Source organism: Euprymna scolopes, chromosome 10, assembly GCF_053919585.1.
Source record: "Euprymna scolopes isolate OS-2025 chromosome 10, ASM5391958v1, whole genome shotgun sequence".
Lineage (NCBI taxonomy): Eukaryota > Metazoa > Mollusca > Cephalopoda > Sepiida > Sepiolidae > Euprymna > Euprymna scolopes.
The window spans coordinates 67,563,439-67,584,841 of NC_136491.1; the positions used below are offsets into that span (position 1 = coordinate 67,563,439).

The window sequence follows — 21,403 nt, forward strand, 5'->3', positions numbered from 1 at the left end:
TGCATTAGCAGTGAAAACGATCAAGTGCCTGAATATTTTAAAACTTTACGGATAATTAATGGAGTTTGAACCGAAATATTTTTGAAAATGAATCGATGACAATAAAGGTTGATTTTGTTTACCTTGACACCGAGTTAGAGGTGGCCAGCAGAAAGAGGGAATTTGTTCATCCAACACTGGATTCTTGATTTGACTGAGAGAGAAGTTTTATTATGAACTATGTGGAGAATTAAATGTACTGAAGATAACATGGAAATATTGCAAGGACAACATATTAATTGGTTTTGTGATACAAAAAGATTATCATACCAAAAGTAACCGAGTTATTTTCTTGCTTTGAAATTTCCACACACAAACATATTTCACAAATAGAAAACAAGCAGAAAAGATATACATTTTCTAATCTTTACAAAACATGTAAAAGCCATTTCAAGTATTTTCAAACTTTTACTCTTTTCACTGTGTTTCTTATGTGAAAACAGTATCGTTTATTTTGAATCCTTCCCAAAACTTTTTAATTCAGTTATGCATATTGTTGCATATGTCTGATTCTTTATTTCTGTAAATAAATGTTTATCCTATGCCAAATCCTTAATTGAAAAAAAAACCTCAACTCGATTCTCGGCGACACTCTCTGCTCTAGCCATGTTCCATCCGGTTCTCGAGAACTCAACGGCTCGACTCTCCCAAACATCTTAACTCCCGGCCTTATATTATCTTATTTATGCAAATTAATGCGCATTCGAACCTGCTGATTCGTCACCTTCTCGTCTCCCATCGCTCGGGTTTCGAGTTCACACATGCAGCCCACCTCCGTGACTGCAGTCACATTCAATTTTCACTACACGCCCCCCTGATCTCATTATCATAAACTGGGTAGTGAAATAGTATCCGTCTTTGCTAGATACAGCTAGTGCTCTACACTCCTGCTAAACACAGAAATTAATTTTTAAATTTCTCATTCAAAAACAGCTTTAATTGTATTTTCACCAAAATAACTATCGTTCAAAAAGACACCTTTTTTCTCCTTTTCAGTACGATACGATTTCATGTTAAAGTCCGTATTTAAAAATAACTTTTAAATACATACAAGTCGTCCAAATCACATTTTAAGTTCTTTTAACAGCGATGACTTTTTTCAAATGCAATAAAATCCGACTCGAATTGTATTTTCATTCAAAATGAAAGTCATTTAAAAACGACACCTTTTCTTTTTTTTTTAGCACAACAGCATTTTAAATTCTTTGTTGAAAAGCGAATTCAATGTATACAAGTCATTCGAATTGCATTTTAAGTTCTTTTAACAGCGACGACTTTTTTCAAATGCAATAAAATCCGATTCGAATTGTACTTTTATAAAATAAAACTATCATTTAAAAACGACACCATTTTTCCTTGTCAGCACAACAAGATTTCATTTTAAATTCCGCATTGAAATATGACTTCTATACATACAAGTCGTCCGAATCACATTTTAAGTTCTTTGAACAACGAGGACTTTTCAAACAGAATAAAATCTAACTCGAATTGTATTTTCATTAAAAATGAAAGTCGTTTAAAAACGACACCTTTTCTTTTTAACACAACAGGACTTCATTTTAAATTCCTCGTTGGAAAGCGAATTCAATGCATGCAAGCCATTCGAACCGCATTTTAAGTTCTTTTTACAGCGATGACATTTTTTCAAACAATACAATCCGACTAGAACTGTACTTTTATAAAATAAATCCATTAAAAACGACACCCTTCTCCCTTGTCAGCACAACAGGATTTCATTTTAAATTCCGCATTGAAATAGGATTTCTATACATACAAGTTATCTGAATCGCATTTCAAGTTCTTTTAACAACGATGACTTTTTTCAAACACAATAAAATCCTAATCAAATTGTACTTTTATAAAATCATTTTCGTTTAAAAAAAAAACAACAACTTTTTTCATTTTAACACAATGGAATCAATGCGGCCAAGATGAAATTAAATTTTAAATTCCTCGGTGAAAAACGAATTTAAATGCACAAGTTGTCCAAATCACATTTTAAGTTCTGTTAACAGCGACGACTTTTTTTTTTTTCCAACAAATATAAGCGAATTTCATTCCAAATTCCACGTTCCTTTGACGACGATTAACAAACAAAAAGACAAAAAAAGTCTGACTCATTTCATGTCTTCAACCTTCACAGTTTGACACAACACGTTCAATTCTCTCTTTGACAACGCTTTTCAATTTTCAACGCAACTTTTAATTTCCCAGGTTTGACACGAATCATTTAAAATTTCCCATTTCATCTTGGCCGCATTGATTCCATATTTAACGCCGAAATAGCTCCTAATCGAAAAAAAAAACCTGGACTCAATTCTCGGCGACACTCTCCGCTCTAGCCATGTTCCATCCAGTTCTCGAGAACTGAATGGCGTGACTTTCCCAAACATCTTAACTCCCAGCCTTATATTATCTCATTTATGCAAATTAATGCGCATTCGAATCTGCTGATTCATCGCCTTCTCGTTTCCCATCGCTCAAGTTTTGAGTTCGCACATGCAGCCCACCTCCGTGACTGCAGTCACATTCAATTTTCACTACAAAATCAGTGTTACTTATATTGCCTCATTGCCTTTCTGAGTTATGACTGAGGTCTGAAAGGGAAACCTAATTTTCATTTTTTCTTTTTTGTGTCATACTAAGAAAGCAATCATTATTTTTAAATCCTAGGGATATCAGATGATTGACACTTGACAGGTCATCATCCAAATTAGTGTAGTTATGAAATTTGTTTATACCCTGATGTCTAAATGCTTTCATTTTATTGATAGATCTTGAAGAAAGCAACATTGCCACACGAGCAATGACAATGATCAAGACAAAAGGTTCAGTTGTACTTGCCTTTTCTTTCTTTGGAACTTCCATGTTGTTTATTAATTCTCACTTCACAGGTAAGTTTCCAAGATTTTATTTCATTGTTTCAGTTCAAAATGCCACCAGAACTAACTACCTTTATCTCAATACACAACATACAAAAAGACAAAGCTTATAAGACACAAATTATAGACAATGTATATTATTTAGTTATGAAAAAATTGCTATAACCTACAATTTTAGAATCTAATATATGTTTGTGCAAAGAATAATTGCGTGAACCATTCGTTTCTCACTTTGTTTTTCCATGATTCTGTCACCTTTATTGCTACACTGATCATTTGAATGTTATTTTTTTACTGTTTTAGTAAACCTTGCATAAAATAAACCTCGTTCTGATATAATCACTAAGCAGTTTTTCAATTATTTGAATGTCAAAAGATCTGATCAAGAGAAAATGCGTTTTAATACTTGATCATTTCTACATATAATAAGTAACTGATTGTTTAGAAGAATACAGTTGGAAAAAAATAGTATCTTGTTAAGATTCCAGAAGCATAAAACATGCCGATACAAACATTAAAATAAAATTAAATAACAATAATAATAAACTAACAAGATAATGTCACAATCAGCCAAAATACACTCCAAATAATGAAGCATCGTAATACAATATAGTAGAACCCCGGGATACGATGGCCCTAGAATACGTTTTTTTCAGGTTATGATGTGGAATACAATGCTTTTCCGGCCCCTGGCTATGATATTTGCCCCGCCTTACAGTGTTCTTTATAATGTTATTTGATTATATACATGTGTATTGTATACTGTACTGTATTTTGTTACTAATTTTTAATGCCATATCCCGGGGTTTTACAGTAATTAAAATAAAAAATGAACATGTTTTCTGACATCTTTATTAATCTACTGTTGTAGTCCAGTGTTTGTCTAGACAAATTGGAATTATAAAAAACATTTATGATGTGGTGGTCTTATGAAAAATCCCCTCCAAAATAAATATTAAAAATATTATGAGGAAAGTCTTTTAATTTTAATATTAACATTTATATGGTTGTAGACATAAACAAAAGTGTTTATAATGATTTCAACTCATCAACAGTTGTGTTTTGTTTATTGTTTTTAAATTCTAAAAGGAAAAACGTGTTTGTTTAATTGAAATCAGAAATGATTGTTTTTGTGTATTTTGAAAAGAATGAAAGTTGCTTTGTTTGTTATGGTTTAAAATTCATGGCACAAAAAGAATGACTCAAAGTTGTTTAAGAAACATGGACAATTTCTATAAAACTTTAAATTGTTGGTTATCATAATTTTAAAAGCAGTTTTTTTAAACCCAAAGAAATGTCTTAAAAGAAATAGGAGTGGTGTTTCAACAGGAAAAAGAAACACTTTGTAATTTAAATGTTATCAATGTGCCTACTGCAATAGTAAGAATTTTCTTTTTTATCTTATTTTTAAAGAAATAATTAGAAATATAATCAGTAATTAAACTGATTGGACATATGTCACACAATCGGTAAAATAAATATATAAAAAGTAGAATTTTTATTTTAGTTAATGTTTTACCCAAAATTAATCTGTTGGGTTGATAGAGTTAATACAGTAATAAGTTAATAATAGTTATAAAAAAAGCAATATTGTCAGATGTTATGTATTTGGTAGATGACATGGTATGAGGGCAAAATTTCAAAGTTTTATAAGAATTCTTATTTGTTTATATCTCAATTTCTACATGAATAAATATAATATATTGTTTATACATAATTTATTAGTAATAAACAAAAGAATGTATTAGTAATAGAATTGCTGAAAGGGAAAATGGCATTCATTTCAATTTACATTTTTACTGCAGATAAGAAATATTGTTTCAGTTTGAAAAATACTCTGAGTTGGAAAAAGTCACTTCTGAAAGAAATACAAGTGAATTACAATGTATTATTCTAAAGAACCTAGTGACATGAATTACCCCCCCCAATAAAATTGGCTATGCAGAATCAAGTATTAATGTGTCAATATTATCTAACTCCAAGAAATAGATCAACTTAATTTTATATATAAGATCGCATTTAATTTATATTATTCCTTATTGGAATTTTTTTTTATTGTTGAGATGAGCATTGTATGTTGATTTTTATTTTTATTTCGGACTATTAGTCTCATCTTATCTTTTTATTGGTGCACAACGTTTCGGCCAACTTCCTCTGGCCTTCGTCAGATGGTAACCGCGACGGATAGGAACTTCGAATCTCCTAACTGCATTCTCAGCCATCACTGCCATCCGTAGTTGTTGTCGTCTCACCACATTTTTGACCAATTACCTCTGGCACGCTTTTGGGTGGGATTGAAACCGCTATCTTCAGACAATGTTCATCCGGAAAAAAAAAAAAAAAAAAAAAATCAACATACAATGCTCATCTCAACAATAAAAAAAAAATTCCAATAAGGAATAATATATATATATACCAATCGGTACGGACCCGACTATGGAAGATCAGATAATAAATAAATGTGGATTTATAAGATCAAAGAATCCAACCTTGATCGCCCTTCGGGGCCCGTGGCGCAGTTGATAGAGACGTTGAATCTCTACGGTTCCGGATGAACATTGTGTGAAGATAGCGGTTTCAATCCCACCCAAAAGCGTGCCAGAGGTAATTGGTCAAAAATGTGGTGAGACGACAACAACTACGGATGGCAGTGATGGCTGAGAATGCAGTTAGGAGATTCGAAGTTCCTATCCGTCGCGGTTACCACCTGACGAAGGCCAGAGGAAGTTGGCCGAAACGTTGTGCACCAATAAAAAGATAAGATGAGACTAATAGTCCGAAATAAAAATAAAAATCATCGCATTTAATTTATTAATCCAATTAATTATTGCATCCAATTTGGTTCATTATTCTAATTACATTTTGTAGTTTACTATTTTATATTTGAACCTTATTATAATACTCAGACACATAATATCATATCATATTGTTTTATTAATATAGATAATGATATTTCTTGAAATTACCATTAAAAGTTCAGCTGAAATGAATAAAAAGCCTATGTAGAATTTATATAAGAAATTATTGATATTTACAATATAAAAAAAAATCATTGTACTGTTCTATTAGTTTATTTTTTAATAAATATTTGATTAATAGTAAAAGTCTAAAGTAAACACAGACACAAACAAGATTATAGTTTTACTCAAAGAATATCCATCCCTGAAGGGATAAAATTAATTCCCCCAAACAGAACACTTTTGCATGACTTTATATTTCCTTATCAAGATATAATGAAACTTATGTCTCAAATCCTTATGACCTCCCCGACAAAATTGCCTCTGAGATGGGTATATATGCTGATGACACCACGCTCTATAGCAGGCACGACAGGAAAACAAATGAACATATATCTAAAGTAATGGCAGAAACACTAGAAGATGACCTCCAATTAGTAGTGGAATGGGGACAAAAATGGATGGTCACATTCAATGCCGCCAAGACTAAACTGGTTTCATTCAATAATTAAAAGAAACCTTCTCTACCACCTATAGCAATGGCCAATGACTCTTTATCTGAGAGTACGTCTTTCAAGCTCCTTGGCCTAACGTTTACAGGAAACATGAGTTGGAACAATTACATTGAGGGCATTGCCAGGGCCGCTGCAAGGAAGGTGGGCTCTCTCTACCGTGCTAGAAAACTACTAACACCTGAAAGTATCCTGTACCTCTATAAGGCAACCATTCGCCCATGTATGGAGTATTGCTGTCATATTTGGGCTGGTGCATCGGCTACTAGTCTCTCGCTCCTTGACAGGGTTCAAAAGAGAGTCGCAAATCTGATAGGCCCTAAACTGGCATCTAAGCTTCAGCCTCTGTCCCATCGACGAAACGTTGCATCCCTCTGCCTGTTCTGCAAGTATTTTAATGGTGAATGCTCTGATGAACTGCAAGCACTTGTGCCCCCACGACGTGAACACCCTTGACAGACCCGACAAGCTGCAAAATCCCACCCCCACACTGTAGAGATCCCTAGATGTAAAAGATCTTTCTACTCCAGTAGTTTCTTCCCCAGAACCGCTAGACTTTGGAATTCCATTCCAGGTCACTGCTTCCCCAACTGTACTGACATGCAGAAGTTCAAGTGCAACGTGAACTAACATCTTGCTGCCCAAATCCCTACATAGTGCCCCAGTAGCTGTCTCCCCTGATAGTAGCCCCCTACACCAAAGTGGCAATGTGCCTTGTTTGGGGTGAAAATGTAATAAAAAAAAAATGTGCCTTGTTTGGGGTGAAAATGTAATAAAAAAAAAAAAACAATTGCATAATTTGAATTCTCGAAAATGTCTAAAATCTAAAGCTTAAGCTGAAGGGTTCTTAATAGGGGTATACCGATTAATCAACAGGTAATCAGTAATCAGCCTAATTGGCTACTTTATTACTTTTCTCTTTTCTATTAAATTTAAATCATTTCATCACTGCCAAGTGACTCATCTGATAGCTTTGACACATTAACATAGTAACTGATAATTTAACTTAACATTTAATTAAGTGTTTGACCACTATTATGGCTTTTTGCCTTTATTAACAAAAATTACAAAGATAAAGTACAATTTCTAATTCTGAAATATAATTAAACAGTTAAATCAGAAAAAAGAAATTACAAACCAACTACAAAGTACAAATTGTAATTCTTTAAGTGAATAACTATAAGTTGAAGTTCCGCACCTGCTGCTGCTCTACTTCCTCTTCTATTCTTACTGTATGCCTCCTCTGTTCTCATGGTCTCCTCAGTATTTAAAATTGAATACCTTTAAGTTGTAATGTAGAAACATTAGTTTCTCTATTCTCAGGACACAGCCTGTTCCTTATAGGTTCATACACATTACCACCTGTACTAAAGAGCCTCTCACTCTCCACAAATGAAGGTGATGCACTTAAATATTTTGAAGCCAGTTTACTCAGCAGTGGTAACTGTGTCTTCTTCCACCACTGAAATGAATCATCACCTCTTGCGAGTAGTTGTAAAGCTATGTAATGGTCAAGTTCTTTGTGCACATAACCATATTTACTCCTTTTGAATTTAGATTGTGATTTTATATTTCTACCTGCTCTAAGTTTTGATTTGTTACTGTAGGCTTATTTGAAGCTAATTTATCAAACAGGCTTGAAAGAGATACAGTTTTACTTTCACTTTGATCTTCTTGGCCCTCAACAAAGCTTGAAGAAGTGTATCCTGTTGATTCTGCTTCATTATCATCAGTAGAAAGTAGAAGATGTAGAATCCAATTCTTAGTGTTTTCCATGTCATTCTTTTGAAATTTGAATCTTGGATCTAGGAAAGTAAACACAAGTTTTTATCATTTAGATAGGATGAAAATCTGGTTTCCATTGATTCATTGAATTGTTCAACAATGGTAAGGATTCCACTCAAGTCAGAAATATCAGAATTAGATTGGATAGCTTTTGAAAGAAATAACCTCAAAAATAAAATTGTAGGTATTATTATCAATAAGATTGAAGTTCTGTAACTTGCTTCTTTGATGATTTTTTCAAATAAACTCAGTAACTGGACAATTTTTTGAATAAGTCCCCATTTATGTTATGGTAGGAATTTTATAGCATCACAAATTCTCATATGAAAAAAATGAACCAATCTTTTATTAAAAAATTCCAATTTATGCAAATCATTCAGCTTCACATATATGCCATGAAAAAGTCCTTTCTGATGTTTACCAGTTAAAAAATATTCTGTTATTCTGAAAAACAACCAAGTTTGTTTGCTTATTTTAAAACTGGTAAACATTAATCAGAAGGGACTTTTCTCGGCATTCAGCGTAAAGCAGAACGGTCCACACAAACCAGAAATAAATCATTTTAAACAATCACATTGTTAACTTGAACAAAGCCAATACAAAAATAAAATAAAGATGTTTAAACAATAAAAACCAATAATACTTATGCAGAGAACTTTTTAGAAACCCATTTCTAACATGTGGAGGAGAGGGTGTTTTTATAACTAGTCTGTACTTTCACCTAACAATTCAATAAACAATGAAAACAAGTGATTTGTGCCACAAATATTGAAGGACAACTGAAAATTTTATCTATATGTCTTTGACTGGGGAAGGAGTTGAGGGAACCACATCAAATGGATGAATGTGATCAGTACCAAGCGAAGAATTCAACAAAATTTCAAAGAAATACCAATTGTATAAAGAACTCTATCATTGATAACATGCAGCTCTGTCTTTTATTAAAATTAAATTGATGTTGAACATGTATGTTTACTAAATATCATCTACATAAAATTGTTACATTTTCTTGAGGATGCTATTTAAGAAGTACATGGTGTAAAGAGCTGACATTTGGATATAGCATTCTACAATATGTATTGATTAGGCATGCAATATTCCAGATCTGTATATTTTTAATAGTTTTTGTGATATGTGATTTTGAAATGAATACATGTTTATGACATTTGGTACTTTATTACTGCCACCAAAATTGAACATATCAGCATTTTCATCAACTTATAATGAAGTAAGTTGCAGCTGGAATTGTTTAAAAAAATAGGCATAATAATCATTATGTATAGAATTATATTAAATGTTCATATTTACTGTCTTAAATGACAGTTTCAATTTTATTTAAAAAAAATTGTCCATCAATGCAATTTTGCTATTATAAATTATGCAATGTTTACTTTTCACAAAATGAAGACCCAAATTTAATTAGAAATAATTGTACTTTACTTCCTATTGTCTTCTTATAATAGGAGTGATGAGGGTATGAATGTTGTAATTGAATTAGAAATAATTGTACTTTTATTTCATATTGTTTTCTTAAATTGGAATGATGAAAGCATCTTTTGTGACATTTTTAGTGGTTATTTTTTTGTGTGAGTTTGTTTCAAAGTTGTCATGTTATAATTTACACACGTTTGTGCTTCTTCACCCTCAACAAGGTAGTGTATACTGCTGATCATCAGTAAAAAAATAGATGTAGAATCCAATTCTAAATATGTTTTCTATGCCAATCTTTTAAATTTGCATCATGGATCTAGGACAAATACAATTTTTTATCATTTAGATAAGATCAAAATCTTGTTTCTATTGATAACCTGAATTGTTCAACAATGGTAAGAAGGATTCCACTAAAGTCAGAAATACTAGAATTAGATTGGACAGCTTTTGATAGAAATAATCTCAGGACTAAATTTGTAAGTATCATTGATATGGTTGATGTTCTGTGATTTGCTTCTTTGGTGATTTCTTCAAAAGGACTCAGGAACTGGATATTTTTTTAAACAAGTCCCCATTTTCATTTTCTAGAAAAGTAATAACTCCACAAAAGTGCAGAAATATTTCCATAAGAAATAATTTTAACAATATATTTTTGCAGCTAAGTTATTAAGAGAACGAAAATAATTGCTGGTACATCTATATATCTATATATATATATATATATATATATATATATATATATATATATATATATATATATATACTCGCACACACTAAATATCCAGATTTTTATTTCCACTTGTATTTGCCTCTGTACATATTGAATCAAAACTTGTAAATCATATATATGTCTCAAAACTCTGTTTTTGGCAAGTTGAATTGAAAATATTATGACTTTTATATTTTGTTTTCAATATTCCTAGATCAATATTGATACTGTAAATATCTTTTGTGATATTGTGGAATTGAAATGTTACATAATGGAGTATACTCTTTTCCAGCATCCTATGACAAGTTATCAAATCGTGTAAATGATTATAAAAAGACCATTCAAGATTTGCGGTTGATAAAAGGGCCATCAACAAATTCTAACAAAGGTAACATTTTGAGAGAAATTTTGTTAAACTTCTTCCTATTCACTAACAAATCTCTTTTGTTGAAATGAACTTTAATATTAATCATATGAATCCATATCAACCATTGATAATCGAATGTGTTTTCACAAGAAGCTAATAATTTTAACCAAATGTTATTCCAAATTATTCTGATCTAATAGTCCTAACTTCTAAAAGTGTAACAGTTTACCAGATTTCTCATGGTTGTAGTGTTTAACTCGTGTGCAATCAATCTTCCCCTTGAATAGTCAATACTTGTTTTATTGCTATTCTAACATTTCTTTGAATGTTCTAAAACTTCTCAAATATAAGATACTACTAGATATGGCTAGCGTTGACCAGGCTGCATATTTCGTTTTAATTTCACTACTTTAGACCAATGTGATCACAACATTAAGTTAATACAGTAAATGGTCAGAATTTTAACCTGAAGTGAATAATCACATCCACCACTCGGCACCAATGCTACATGAAGTTAATCATATCATCAGTAGTGGAGCCTCAAAAAACACAAAATAAAGTCACAAACATCAAAACAGTTTGTTTGCTATAATAAACTTTGGATTCTGTGAAATTGGTTCAAGTGACTTGAATAGAACTGGACAGAATAAATTATATGCTCTTCTTGAACTACACTATAATCATAACTGATGTCTCCACCTAAATTAGTTTATGTTGTATCAAGGTTTATGCATATGTGAATCAAATTTTTACCTCTTAGCTGCTCACCTGAAAAATGATAGGGATACATAAATATGACATCATATTTGTATTCATAAAGATGAGTGAAACTTAAGAACTATGTGTACATAAATGAGAAAAACTTAATCAAATATTGACTGCATGTTTATGTCAATGTCTCATATATATCTATGGTTTGGCAATCAATTAAAAGCATTAGGTTTATCAAACCCAACTGTGATAACTAACTTTCATATGACAATTCTTATAAATTGAATACATTTTGTTGTTTATACATTTATTTTCAATATAATTCATCCAAGTTTTTCTTTCTAAATGCATAATTTCAGATGCCAGTAGCAGATATGATTCTGTGTTCTGGATGGGTGATTTCAACTTCCGTGTTGATGGAGATGTATTGCTAGTTGAGAACATGCTTGAATTTCAAAATTCTTATTTGGAAAAGATTCTTCGCTGTGACCAACTCTTACAGCTGATCGATGAGGGTAAATTTTGCAACACAATTTATTTTAGTTCTAAATTTAATTTTTATGAGTTTAATAATCGAAACAGTTCTTGAAATATTATATTTTGTTTTGAATGTTGTGTAACTCTTTTTAGTCAATTGTTTCATCTTAAATTGAAAATATTTTTTTTATCAGATAAAATTTTCAGAGGATTTCAAGAAGGAAGAATTGTCTTTCCACCAACATACAAATTTGATGTAAAAAATAATTCATACAACAAACTACGAACTCCTTCATACACAGTAAGCATTGGTTTTGTTTCAAATAGAAACACTCTATACTTTCCTATAAGGAAGAAAATTATTTTTAATTTCTTATTGATGTGAATCCAACATTTCTTAGTATTGTGCACTATCAAATCTGTTTGTCAGTTAATAAGAACAGACCCATTCACAAAATTTGTCCATTCAAATTGTGCATTATTGTTCAGATTTAAATGCTACAAAAAAATCTCATGACTTCAATGAGGGAAAAAGAATCAAAATGAGATGTGCAAGGGCACATTTCAAAATTTTTTTTTAAAAATGCAATTGACAGTTTGAGAATATTTTCATGGCAGATTCAGTTTGATTTAACAATGAACTTATTGGGGGAAAAAAACTTCATAATTTGTCAAAATTGCAAAATTGTATTTACTTTCTTTTCAAAAATCAATTTTAAGTCAGCTTGTTACAATTAGAAAAAACTTGAATTTTATTTCTTTAGCTTTCCTTTTTTCACATATGACCATAAAAACAAAGTTATGTTTCTTCATCTTGGATATTTACAGATTTCTTTAACATAAAATTATTTTTTTTATTTTTGTTTCATAAACATTTTTTAATATACATGGTCGCCACCTCTCAAATCCAACAATAGTATATGGAAATAACTACTCATTACTGATCTTTACATCAAACCAACATCCTGTACTAATAGGGTTAACTTTGATTAGCTAGGAGTTAGCCCCATATTTGCACTATTTTGATCTCTAATGACCCCTATTCCAATATTTCATTTTTACTATCAGAGCCATTACTGAATCATGTTAGTTTTGCAAGAGTATCTTTTGTATTATGTGATTTTTAGCCAAACACACAGAAAATATGAGCAAACTGATACTTATCATGAAGTATCATTTTGGATATAAGTTTGTCACTCTTTTGCAGACGTTTTATTAAGTTTGCCTTTATAGCTTTTACATATTTCACTGAATGCTTTTAAAAAAAGGTTTTTCTTGTTTACTTTTTATGTTTTGCAGGATCGCATACTTTTCCGGTCCAAACGGAAGAATTGCATTACCTGTACCTACTACAATTGTGTCTCGAAGGTCAATGTATCTGATCACAAACCAGTCTTTGGCATTTATGAAGTTGCAGTCCGTCCAGGACGAGACACGTATGTCATTTGATTTTATAAAAATGGATGCCATAAATCTATTTTAGTTTATTTTTCACTATTTTGAAAATTCATTATAAAAATGAAAACTCATGAACTTTTAAATAGAGTAGAAAAAATAGATTGTTAGAATGCAAATATACAGTGTTGTATCAATTAAGATAAAAATGAAATGTAATAAGTCCTCAGACGTACCTCTCCATCGTACAGTATATCGATACACTATGGCTGACTGGGATAGTTTCCGTACATTTATATCGGATCTTCCTCTGCGTTCCATGTTTAAAAAGGATGTGTCGTCTATAGTATCAGACCTGACAGAATGGTTAATTGTAGGTATAGACAATTTCATACCCTCGAAAAAGTTCCAGCAAAAACCTAACAGCCAGCCATGGTTTTCTCCAGAATGTGCTGCTGCTATTGCACACAGAAATCACTTTTTCCACTGCTTCCAACGTAATAGATGTATGGAAACTAAAGCCGCTTTCAGGACTGCCAGCAACCATTGTAAGAAAGTAATAAAGAATGCAAGAGAGTTGTATGCTCAGTCCGTCAAGTCCAAAGTAGCTGAGCAGCGGCTTGGTTCCCACCAGTTTTGGCAAATTGCAAACAGAATCCTGAACAGAAGCGTGTGCTCTATCCAAACTATCATCAATAGACCTGAGTTAATCTCGTCAGCATCAAACAAAGCCAAACTCTTTGCCAAGAACTTTGCAGCCAATTCTACCCTTTGTGACCAAGGCCGCCAACCCCCAATATTTCCTCCTGTATCAGAAAACACACTATGTGATATACAAATATCTGTATGTGATGTTGCCAAGCTAATCAAAAACCTTGATTCCAGTAAAGCAACCGGCCCTGACAGTATTCCAATTATAGTACTCAAAAAACTTCAACCAGAACTAGCACCCATACTTACAAAACTGTTTAAACGTTGTCTTAAGGAAAATTGCTTCCCATCACCCTGGAAAATCTCATCAGTATGCCCTGTATTTAAGAATTCAGGTGATCGTTCATCCCCCTCTCAGTACAGGCCAATAAGTCTCCTGTGCGTCATGAGTAAGTTGCTGGAATCTGTGTTAAATAGAGAAGTAATCAACCATCTCAGCAAAAATAACTTTCTTAGTGATGCACAATATGGTTTCCGTTCTACTAGATCTACAGCAGATGTGCTTACAGTTATATCTCATAGGATTAGCGAATCTCTCGACAGAGGCAACCTTTCTAGGGCAATTGCTCTTGACATATCAAAGGCCTTTGATAGGGTAGTGCATAAAGGTTTACTTCACAAGATCTCCAGCTATGGTATAGCTGGAAATGTCTTCTCAATTATTAAATCATTTCTCTCTTATAGGTTCATAAGAGTAGTAGTTGATGGGCAAAAATCAGAAGCTCACAGTATAAATGCTGGAGTCTCTCAGGGGTCCATCCTGGGCCCAACTCTTTTCCTGATCTACATTAATGATCTTCCAAATCACATCCTTACATCATTCGTAGATATTTTTGCTGATGACACTACCATCTATGGTAGCACATCTAAGACAGTAAACGACCAAGTTCTCTCCGATTCTCTCTCCTCTGATCTTGATCACGTTGTACGATGGGGAAAGAGGTGGCTGGTTACTTTTAATGCATCTAAAACCAAGCTTCTATCTTTACATCATCAACGTTCTGATCCACATCTGGCATCAATTAAAATGAATGGCTCTCATCTTGGGGAGGCCTCAAGTTTTGACAGGCTTCTGGGCTTGACCTTTACTCCTGATCTTAAATGGAATACGTACATCAAATCTGTTGCCAAGGCCGCTGGAAAAATGGTGGGATCCTTCTATCGATCCAGTAGATATCTCACTGCTGATACAATTCTCTATCTATATAAGAGCCAGATACGTCCAAGGATGGAATATTGTTGGGTAGTGCATAAAGGTTTACTTCACAAGATCTCCAGCTATGGTATAGCTGGAAATGTCTTCTCAATTATTAAATCATTTCTCTCTTATAGGTTCATAAGAGTAGTAGTTGATGGGCAAAAATCAGAAGCTCACAGTATAAATGCTGGAGTCCCTCAGGGGTCCATCCTGGACCCAACTCTTTTCCTGATCTACATTAATGATCTTCCAAATCACATCCTTACATCATTCGTAGATATTTTTGCTGATGACACTACCATCTATGGTAGCACATCTAAGACAGTAAACGACCAAGTTCTCTCCGATTCTCTCTCCTCTGATCTTGATCACGTTGTACGATGGGGAAAGAGGTGGCTGGTTACTTTTAATGCATCTAAAACCAAGCTTCTATCTTTACATCATCAACGTTCTGATCCACATCTGGCATCAATTAAAATGAATGGCTCTCATCTTGGGGAGGCCTCAAGTTTTGACAGGCTTCTGGGCTTGACCTTTACTCCTGATCTTAAATGGAATACGTACATCAAATCTGTTGCCAAGGCCGCTGGAAAAATGGTGGGATCCTTCTATCGATCCAGTAGATATCTCACTGCTGATACAATTCTCTATCTATATAAGAGCCAGATACGTCCAAGGATGGAATATTGTTGCCACATATGGGCAGGAGCTGCTAGAAAAGACTTATCCTGCCTTGATAGAGTTCAAAATAGACTTCATGGCCTGGTGGGAGATGTCCTTTTCTCTTCGCTGCAACCTCTATCTCACAGAAGAGATGTTGCGAGTTTGTCTCTGCTTTATCGTTACTTTCATGGAAAGTGTTTGACTGAGCTTCAATCTATGGTCCCCCCTTGCCAAACTTTCACAAGAAACACTAGACTAGCTGAAAAAATTATCAATAATTTTCCACACTCTTTATCTGTGCCTAAACCTAAACATAGATTCCATGATCAAAGCTTCTTTCTTAGAACTACACGCCTGTGGAATTGTCTTCCGTTTTCCTGCTTTCCAGCTGTCTATAATATGGTTGTCTTCAAGTCCAACGTGAACAAGTTTCTGATGAGCCGTTCCACTTAAGTTAACAAATTTACCGAACTTCCATTACTATCGATTACTATATTGTCCTTTTGACTACTCTACACTCTTTAACCCTTATCCTTGAGTGGCCGATCGGCCTTGATAAGTGGTGACCCCTATGTAAAAAAAAAAAAAAAATTTACTTAATTGATTAATAGATTTGACAACTATTGGTTATTTTGAGTTCAGCTTGGTTTGTCAATTCATCATGAAGAGACTGACACCCCAAGTAGCATTTGCAAATGATATGATCAATTTACACAGAAAAGCATTTTATGAACAAATAATGGATCTGTCAACTAGACACTTCATTTGTGTGATTTGACCCCATTAGATTATTTTCTTTGGGGATATGTAAAGTGTCATGTCTATGCTGATAAACCAGACACAATAGATCACTTGGAACACAACATTTGATGTGTTATTGCTGAAATATAGTCTAATTCAATGCATAGATATTTTTAAAAATTGAACCTCTAGATTACACCATATACGTGTGAGCCATATTCCCAAAATTGTATGTAAATTATAAATGCCAAAAATTAATCTTTGGAATAAATTATATAGTTATATAAGAATATATTTTTCTGTGATTTATTTCAATTTAAAGCTTGCCCCCTCTAAAAACAAAACACCCTATATTAAATGTATTTCTAACATACTAGCGGGGATACCTGGCATTGCCTGGTCGTGGAGATGTGGGTGGGAAATCAAAACAGTTCAGCCCGGGTGCAGAGAGGTGTTAAAAAAAAAAGTAATAGTAGGGGGGGGGGATCTAAACAACATTAGGCAGGTGGGAGGTGTTTAATTTAAGAACTTTTTTTTTAATATAAAAACATGTTAAGTTGTGTTTGTACTGTAATTGCTTGAGATGTTACTGTCTGTGAATTTTTGATTAAAGAAAATGACCAATTTATACCAAACACTTAGTTTAAAGCAAACTTAGTTAAAAAAAAAAAAAGTGGATCAAGTAAAGATTAGCTATCCCGTAGCAGAAGACAAATACTGGCGCACATTTTTAAGTGACACCGGTTGTTTGACCTTGACATTGCCGTTGGTTGTTTGTAAAGACGTCAAATAGCAGACATGGTCGAATGTTCGTGAGCAAGATTTTTAAAAAAATATATTTAAATAAATGGGTGTTTTTCTGAGTCGTTTTTTTATATATTTACAGAACTTTTTAATAAAACTAATAATAATAATAATAATTATAATAAAAATAAATTTAAAAAATAAAAAGTATCAACTATATTAATTACAAAACATTAGAAACTGAGAATTTCGGATGCTAAACTTACTTGTATTTAATTTGCCCTTGTGGAGAAGTAAGCAAATAGCAAGTTTTTTGTTTTTCTTTTTTTAAATAAAAATAAAAATTATAAAAAGATTCGTATCTTGTGATACTACACTTCTTTATAAAAAATAAAGTTATAAAAGATATGTGAATAAAATATATTTTTTAAATCTCGGTTGTTTATACTTGTTGCTTATACTTGTGATTTTATTATGCATAAAAATTGCCTCAGTCTAGAAGGATTTCTCCTTCACTAACCGCCTACATACATCGCACTTTAAATAAATATTGAATTGTATTAAAAACGCACAAAGAAAGATAAAAAAAAAAACACTGTACATAAAAATTAATCTTGGTCGTAAAAATCCGAACAAGTCAGTCATTTTATATTTGTTTCTGCCATTAAAAAGTTTGGTTATAATAATTTTATTTAATTTTTTTTTTAAATTATGTATTTTTTAATTGACATCATCCGAAATTCTCAGTTATAACGTCGGTTTATTTATTGGGTATTATTTTACAACCTGCCCCAGCGTAGTATAAACACCCCCAACCACCCTATGTTAAGAACGACTTTTGAGGTTGGGGTGTTTATTCTGAAAGCTTTTCTTAACATAGGGAGGTTGGGATGTTTATAATACGCTGGGGTACGTCGTAAAAATTTACCATTTATTTATTTATTATTATTATTATTATTAGTTTTATTAAAATGTTCTGTAAATATATTAAAAACCGCACTCAGAAAGACACCCATTTATTTAAATATATTTTGTTTAAATACATTCGTTTTATTACTTACATTAAAATTGTGTAAATAGAAAAAAGTTGTTTTTTTTTATTCTTAAAAGTTTTGTAAATATTTAATATTAAAAAACAGGTTTTGTAAATATATATTTTTTCTTTTAAATCTTAAAATGTTTTGTAAATATATTTTTTTTAAATCTTGCTCGCGAACATTTGACCATATCTGCTATTTGACGTGTTTACAAACAACCAACGGCAATGTCAAGGTTGAACAACCGGTGTAACTTAAAATCTGCGCTAGTTTTCATCTTCTGTTACGGGATATCTAATCTTTACTTGATCCAAAAAAGTTCTATTGAAGTTTTATTATTTTAAGTGATTTGAGTGAAATTCAAATGTATTTTTTTTATTTCGACAAAGAAATCATCTTTGCTTAGTTTACGATTGTGTTTTTTCTATAATCAATTATAAAGTTTAATTAAAGTACCATAATATTCCAGTTTTATCTTGTAAAAATAAGATATTTTAAAAATATACACACACATAAATTTTCCAATCTTAGAAATAAACTTCTTTCCAGTTAAAAAAAAAATATTAAGAAATTTATGTGCGGGGTTTGGACCACATCTTGCAAAAAAAAAAAAAAACACATTAATTTTCAAATCTTATAAAATTCTTTGCAATTAATGAAAAAAAAAAAAGAAATTACTATCTGTGAATTTTTGGAATAAAGAAAATAATCATTTTATACCAAACATTTAGTTTACAGCAAACTTAGTTTAAAAATAAAAAATTTTATTTGAAGTTTTATTATTTTAAGTGACTTGAGTGAAATTCAAATGTATTTTTTTTATTTTGACAAAGAAATCATCTTTGCTTAGTTTACGATTGTGTTTTTTCTATAATCAATTAAAAAGTTTAATTAAAGTACCATAATATTCTAGTTTTATATTGTGAAAATAATAGATATTTTAAAAATATACACATACATGTAAATTTTCCAATCTTAGAAATAAACTTCTTTCCAGTTAACAAAAAAAAAAAACATTAAGAAATTTACATGTGGAGTTTGAACCTACAGACCACATCATGCAAAAAATAAAAACATGCTATGAACTTACCCACAGCAGAATTTTCACACCCCGTTGTTCTATCATTATTGCTAAGTGATGACATGGAAAAAATAGCTTTACCGATGATAGATAAAGTAAAATAACGGTTTTGATTACTAGTAATTATCGGGGGTATTCTGAAACTCCCAGACTTATACACTAAAGTTCTGTAAATTTTAAAGAAAATCTGTTCAGCCATTTCAGAATCTATAAGAAACTAACACACACACACAGAATTGCATTTATATAATTGTAGAGATTTATAATATTATCACAAAAAAACACACACAAGTTGCATTTATTATAATTTATATAAATTACAATATTCATCAAAATTTTCTAAAACAATTTACAATTTTAAACAAAATATTACAAATCTTTATCTGCTTCTTAATTATTCTTAGGCATAAATAAAAGAGATAAACAAAACAGAACTAAAACTTTTACTTATAAATTTATTTTGTGTACAAAAGTAATCCACCAAATATACACACATGTAAACCTTAATACATGGATATAATGATGATTGCATTCAAAACTTCTTTCCTTTAATAATTACTAGCCTTCCCTCCCCTTCGCAAAAAAGTAAACTACAGTTGTTGTTAGTGGCCACTTCCGTCCCTGAACAATTGCGGACACTGGCGGCCATGGCCAAAATGAAATAATCTGGCTTTCACTGGTAATTAGTGCTGGTTTTGGTGCGATAACATGCAGGTACTGTTTGAATTTAAAAAAAAAGCAGTTAAGGGAATGTGTGAATCAGTATGAATTAATAAAATTATGAAAAATGGTCCATTAGAATGATAATGGAAAGTAAAAACAGAAGTTTTAGAAGTTAAGGATTCTCACTGTATATGAACTGTTTAGGGTGATCGAAATCAGTGGTAGCAGTTCTAGCTGTTTCTGTTTGTTGTTCAAGCCTTTCTCTTCTTTTCAACTTTTTCACCAATAGTATTAAAATAAATTCCAGTTTTATGTTGTCTTTTTTTAAAATGTAAAACAAAACAATTACAACTTTTTTTAACCTATCTTCTTTGAGTATTTTCATGTTAAGATCGGCTTTTGGAATAGATATTTCAAACTCCCCAAGTTAAGAACGGCTTTCAGAATACACCACCAACTCACCAGCTTAAGTTCTAGTTGTTTCTGTTTCTTGTTCAAGTCTTTCTCTTCTTTTCAACTCTTCTAGCCCTGTCAGTGGGGCATTAGAATACGCCGTCTGCCCCCCTGCAGAGAGTAAAAGTCCTTCAATGGGGCCACCTGTTGGCCATGGGTGGCAACCCGTGATGCCTAGGAAAATGATCCTGGTGGCTGAGCAACTGATACCTAGAAAAAATAAAGGTATCAGTTGCAACACTCCACTTTGGCCTTGTACTGGGCTAGATGGGCGGTCGGAAAGGCCCGATCCGATCACTCAGCTGGTCAGGTCAAGCCCTAGCGTCTATCATTAAAGGCCCAATCAAAATAAACCTAAAATACTGAATAATAATCTCCTCTTATCAAATACAAGACAGAGAAACAATCAAACATCGTTTCTATAATAGACGTTAGAAGGCGCTGGCTAAGGGTCAATTGGTAAGTGAGGAACCCAAATCCAGACATGGCTGATAACCACAACATTTATGCACTAATGATTTGGGTAGTGTAATAAATCTGGCAACAGGTGCTCAGGATTTCCCACTTGACCAAGTATACTGTCTTGTGTAGCCCTGACATTGTCAAGGCGAATGGGTTTCCCCCTTGACAGGTCCCAATATCGGGCTCCGAGGTGGGTGGGGAACACAGACAAAGAAAATTTCCACTTAAGTCAATGTCCAAACAAACAAAAAACCCAAACGTGCCTTATCTGATTCAGAAGAAGAAGAAAGCCCAGAATTCCCCAGATTCTACGTTATAGAATCACTAGAGGAAACCCCGATGGCTAAACTCTCCCTCTTTCTAATAGAAAGAGTATTATCAAATA

General features: G+C 32.3%; 1 protein-coding gene across 3 annotated transcripts in view; it reads left to right on the forward strand.

Moving 5' to 3' along the window:
• LOC145286045 (phosphatidylinositol polyphosphate 5-phosphatase type IV-like) overlaps positions 1-21,403 on the forward strand; it is a 56,184-nt gene that overhangs the window by 14,335 nt on the left and 20,446 nt on the right. For all 3 annotated transcript variants that reach the window (XM_080134677.1, XM_080134676.1, XM_080134675.1), the window contains exons 6-10: positions 2,814-2,933; positions 10,608-10,703; positions 11,753-11,908; positions 12,065-12,171; positions 13,170-13,306. In XM_080134677.1, coding sequence (XP_079990803.1) covers positions 2,814-2,933; positions 10,608-10,703; positions 11,753-11,908; positions 12,065-12,171; positions 13,170-13,306 — 616 coding nt within the window. The remainder of the gene's footprint in view (positions 1-2,813; positions 2,934-10,607; positions 10,704-11,752; positions 11,909-12,064; positions 12,172-13,169; positions 13,307-21,403) is intronic.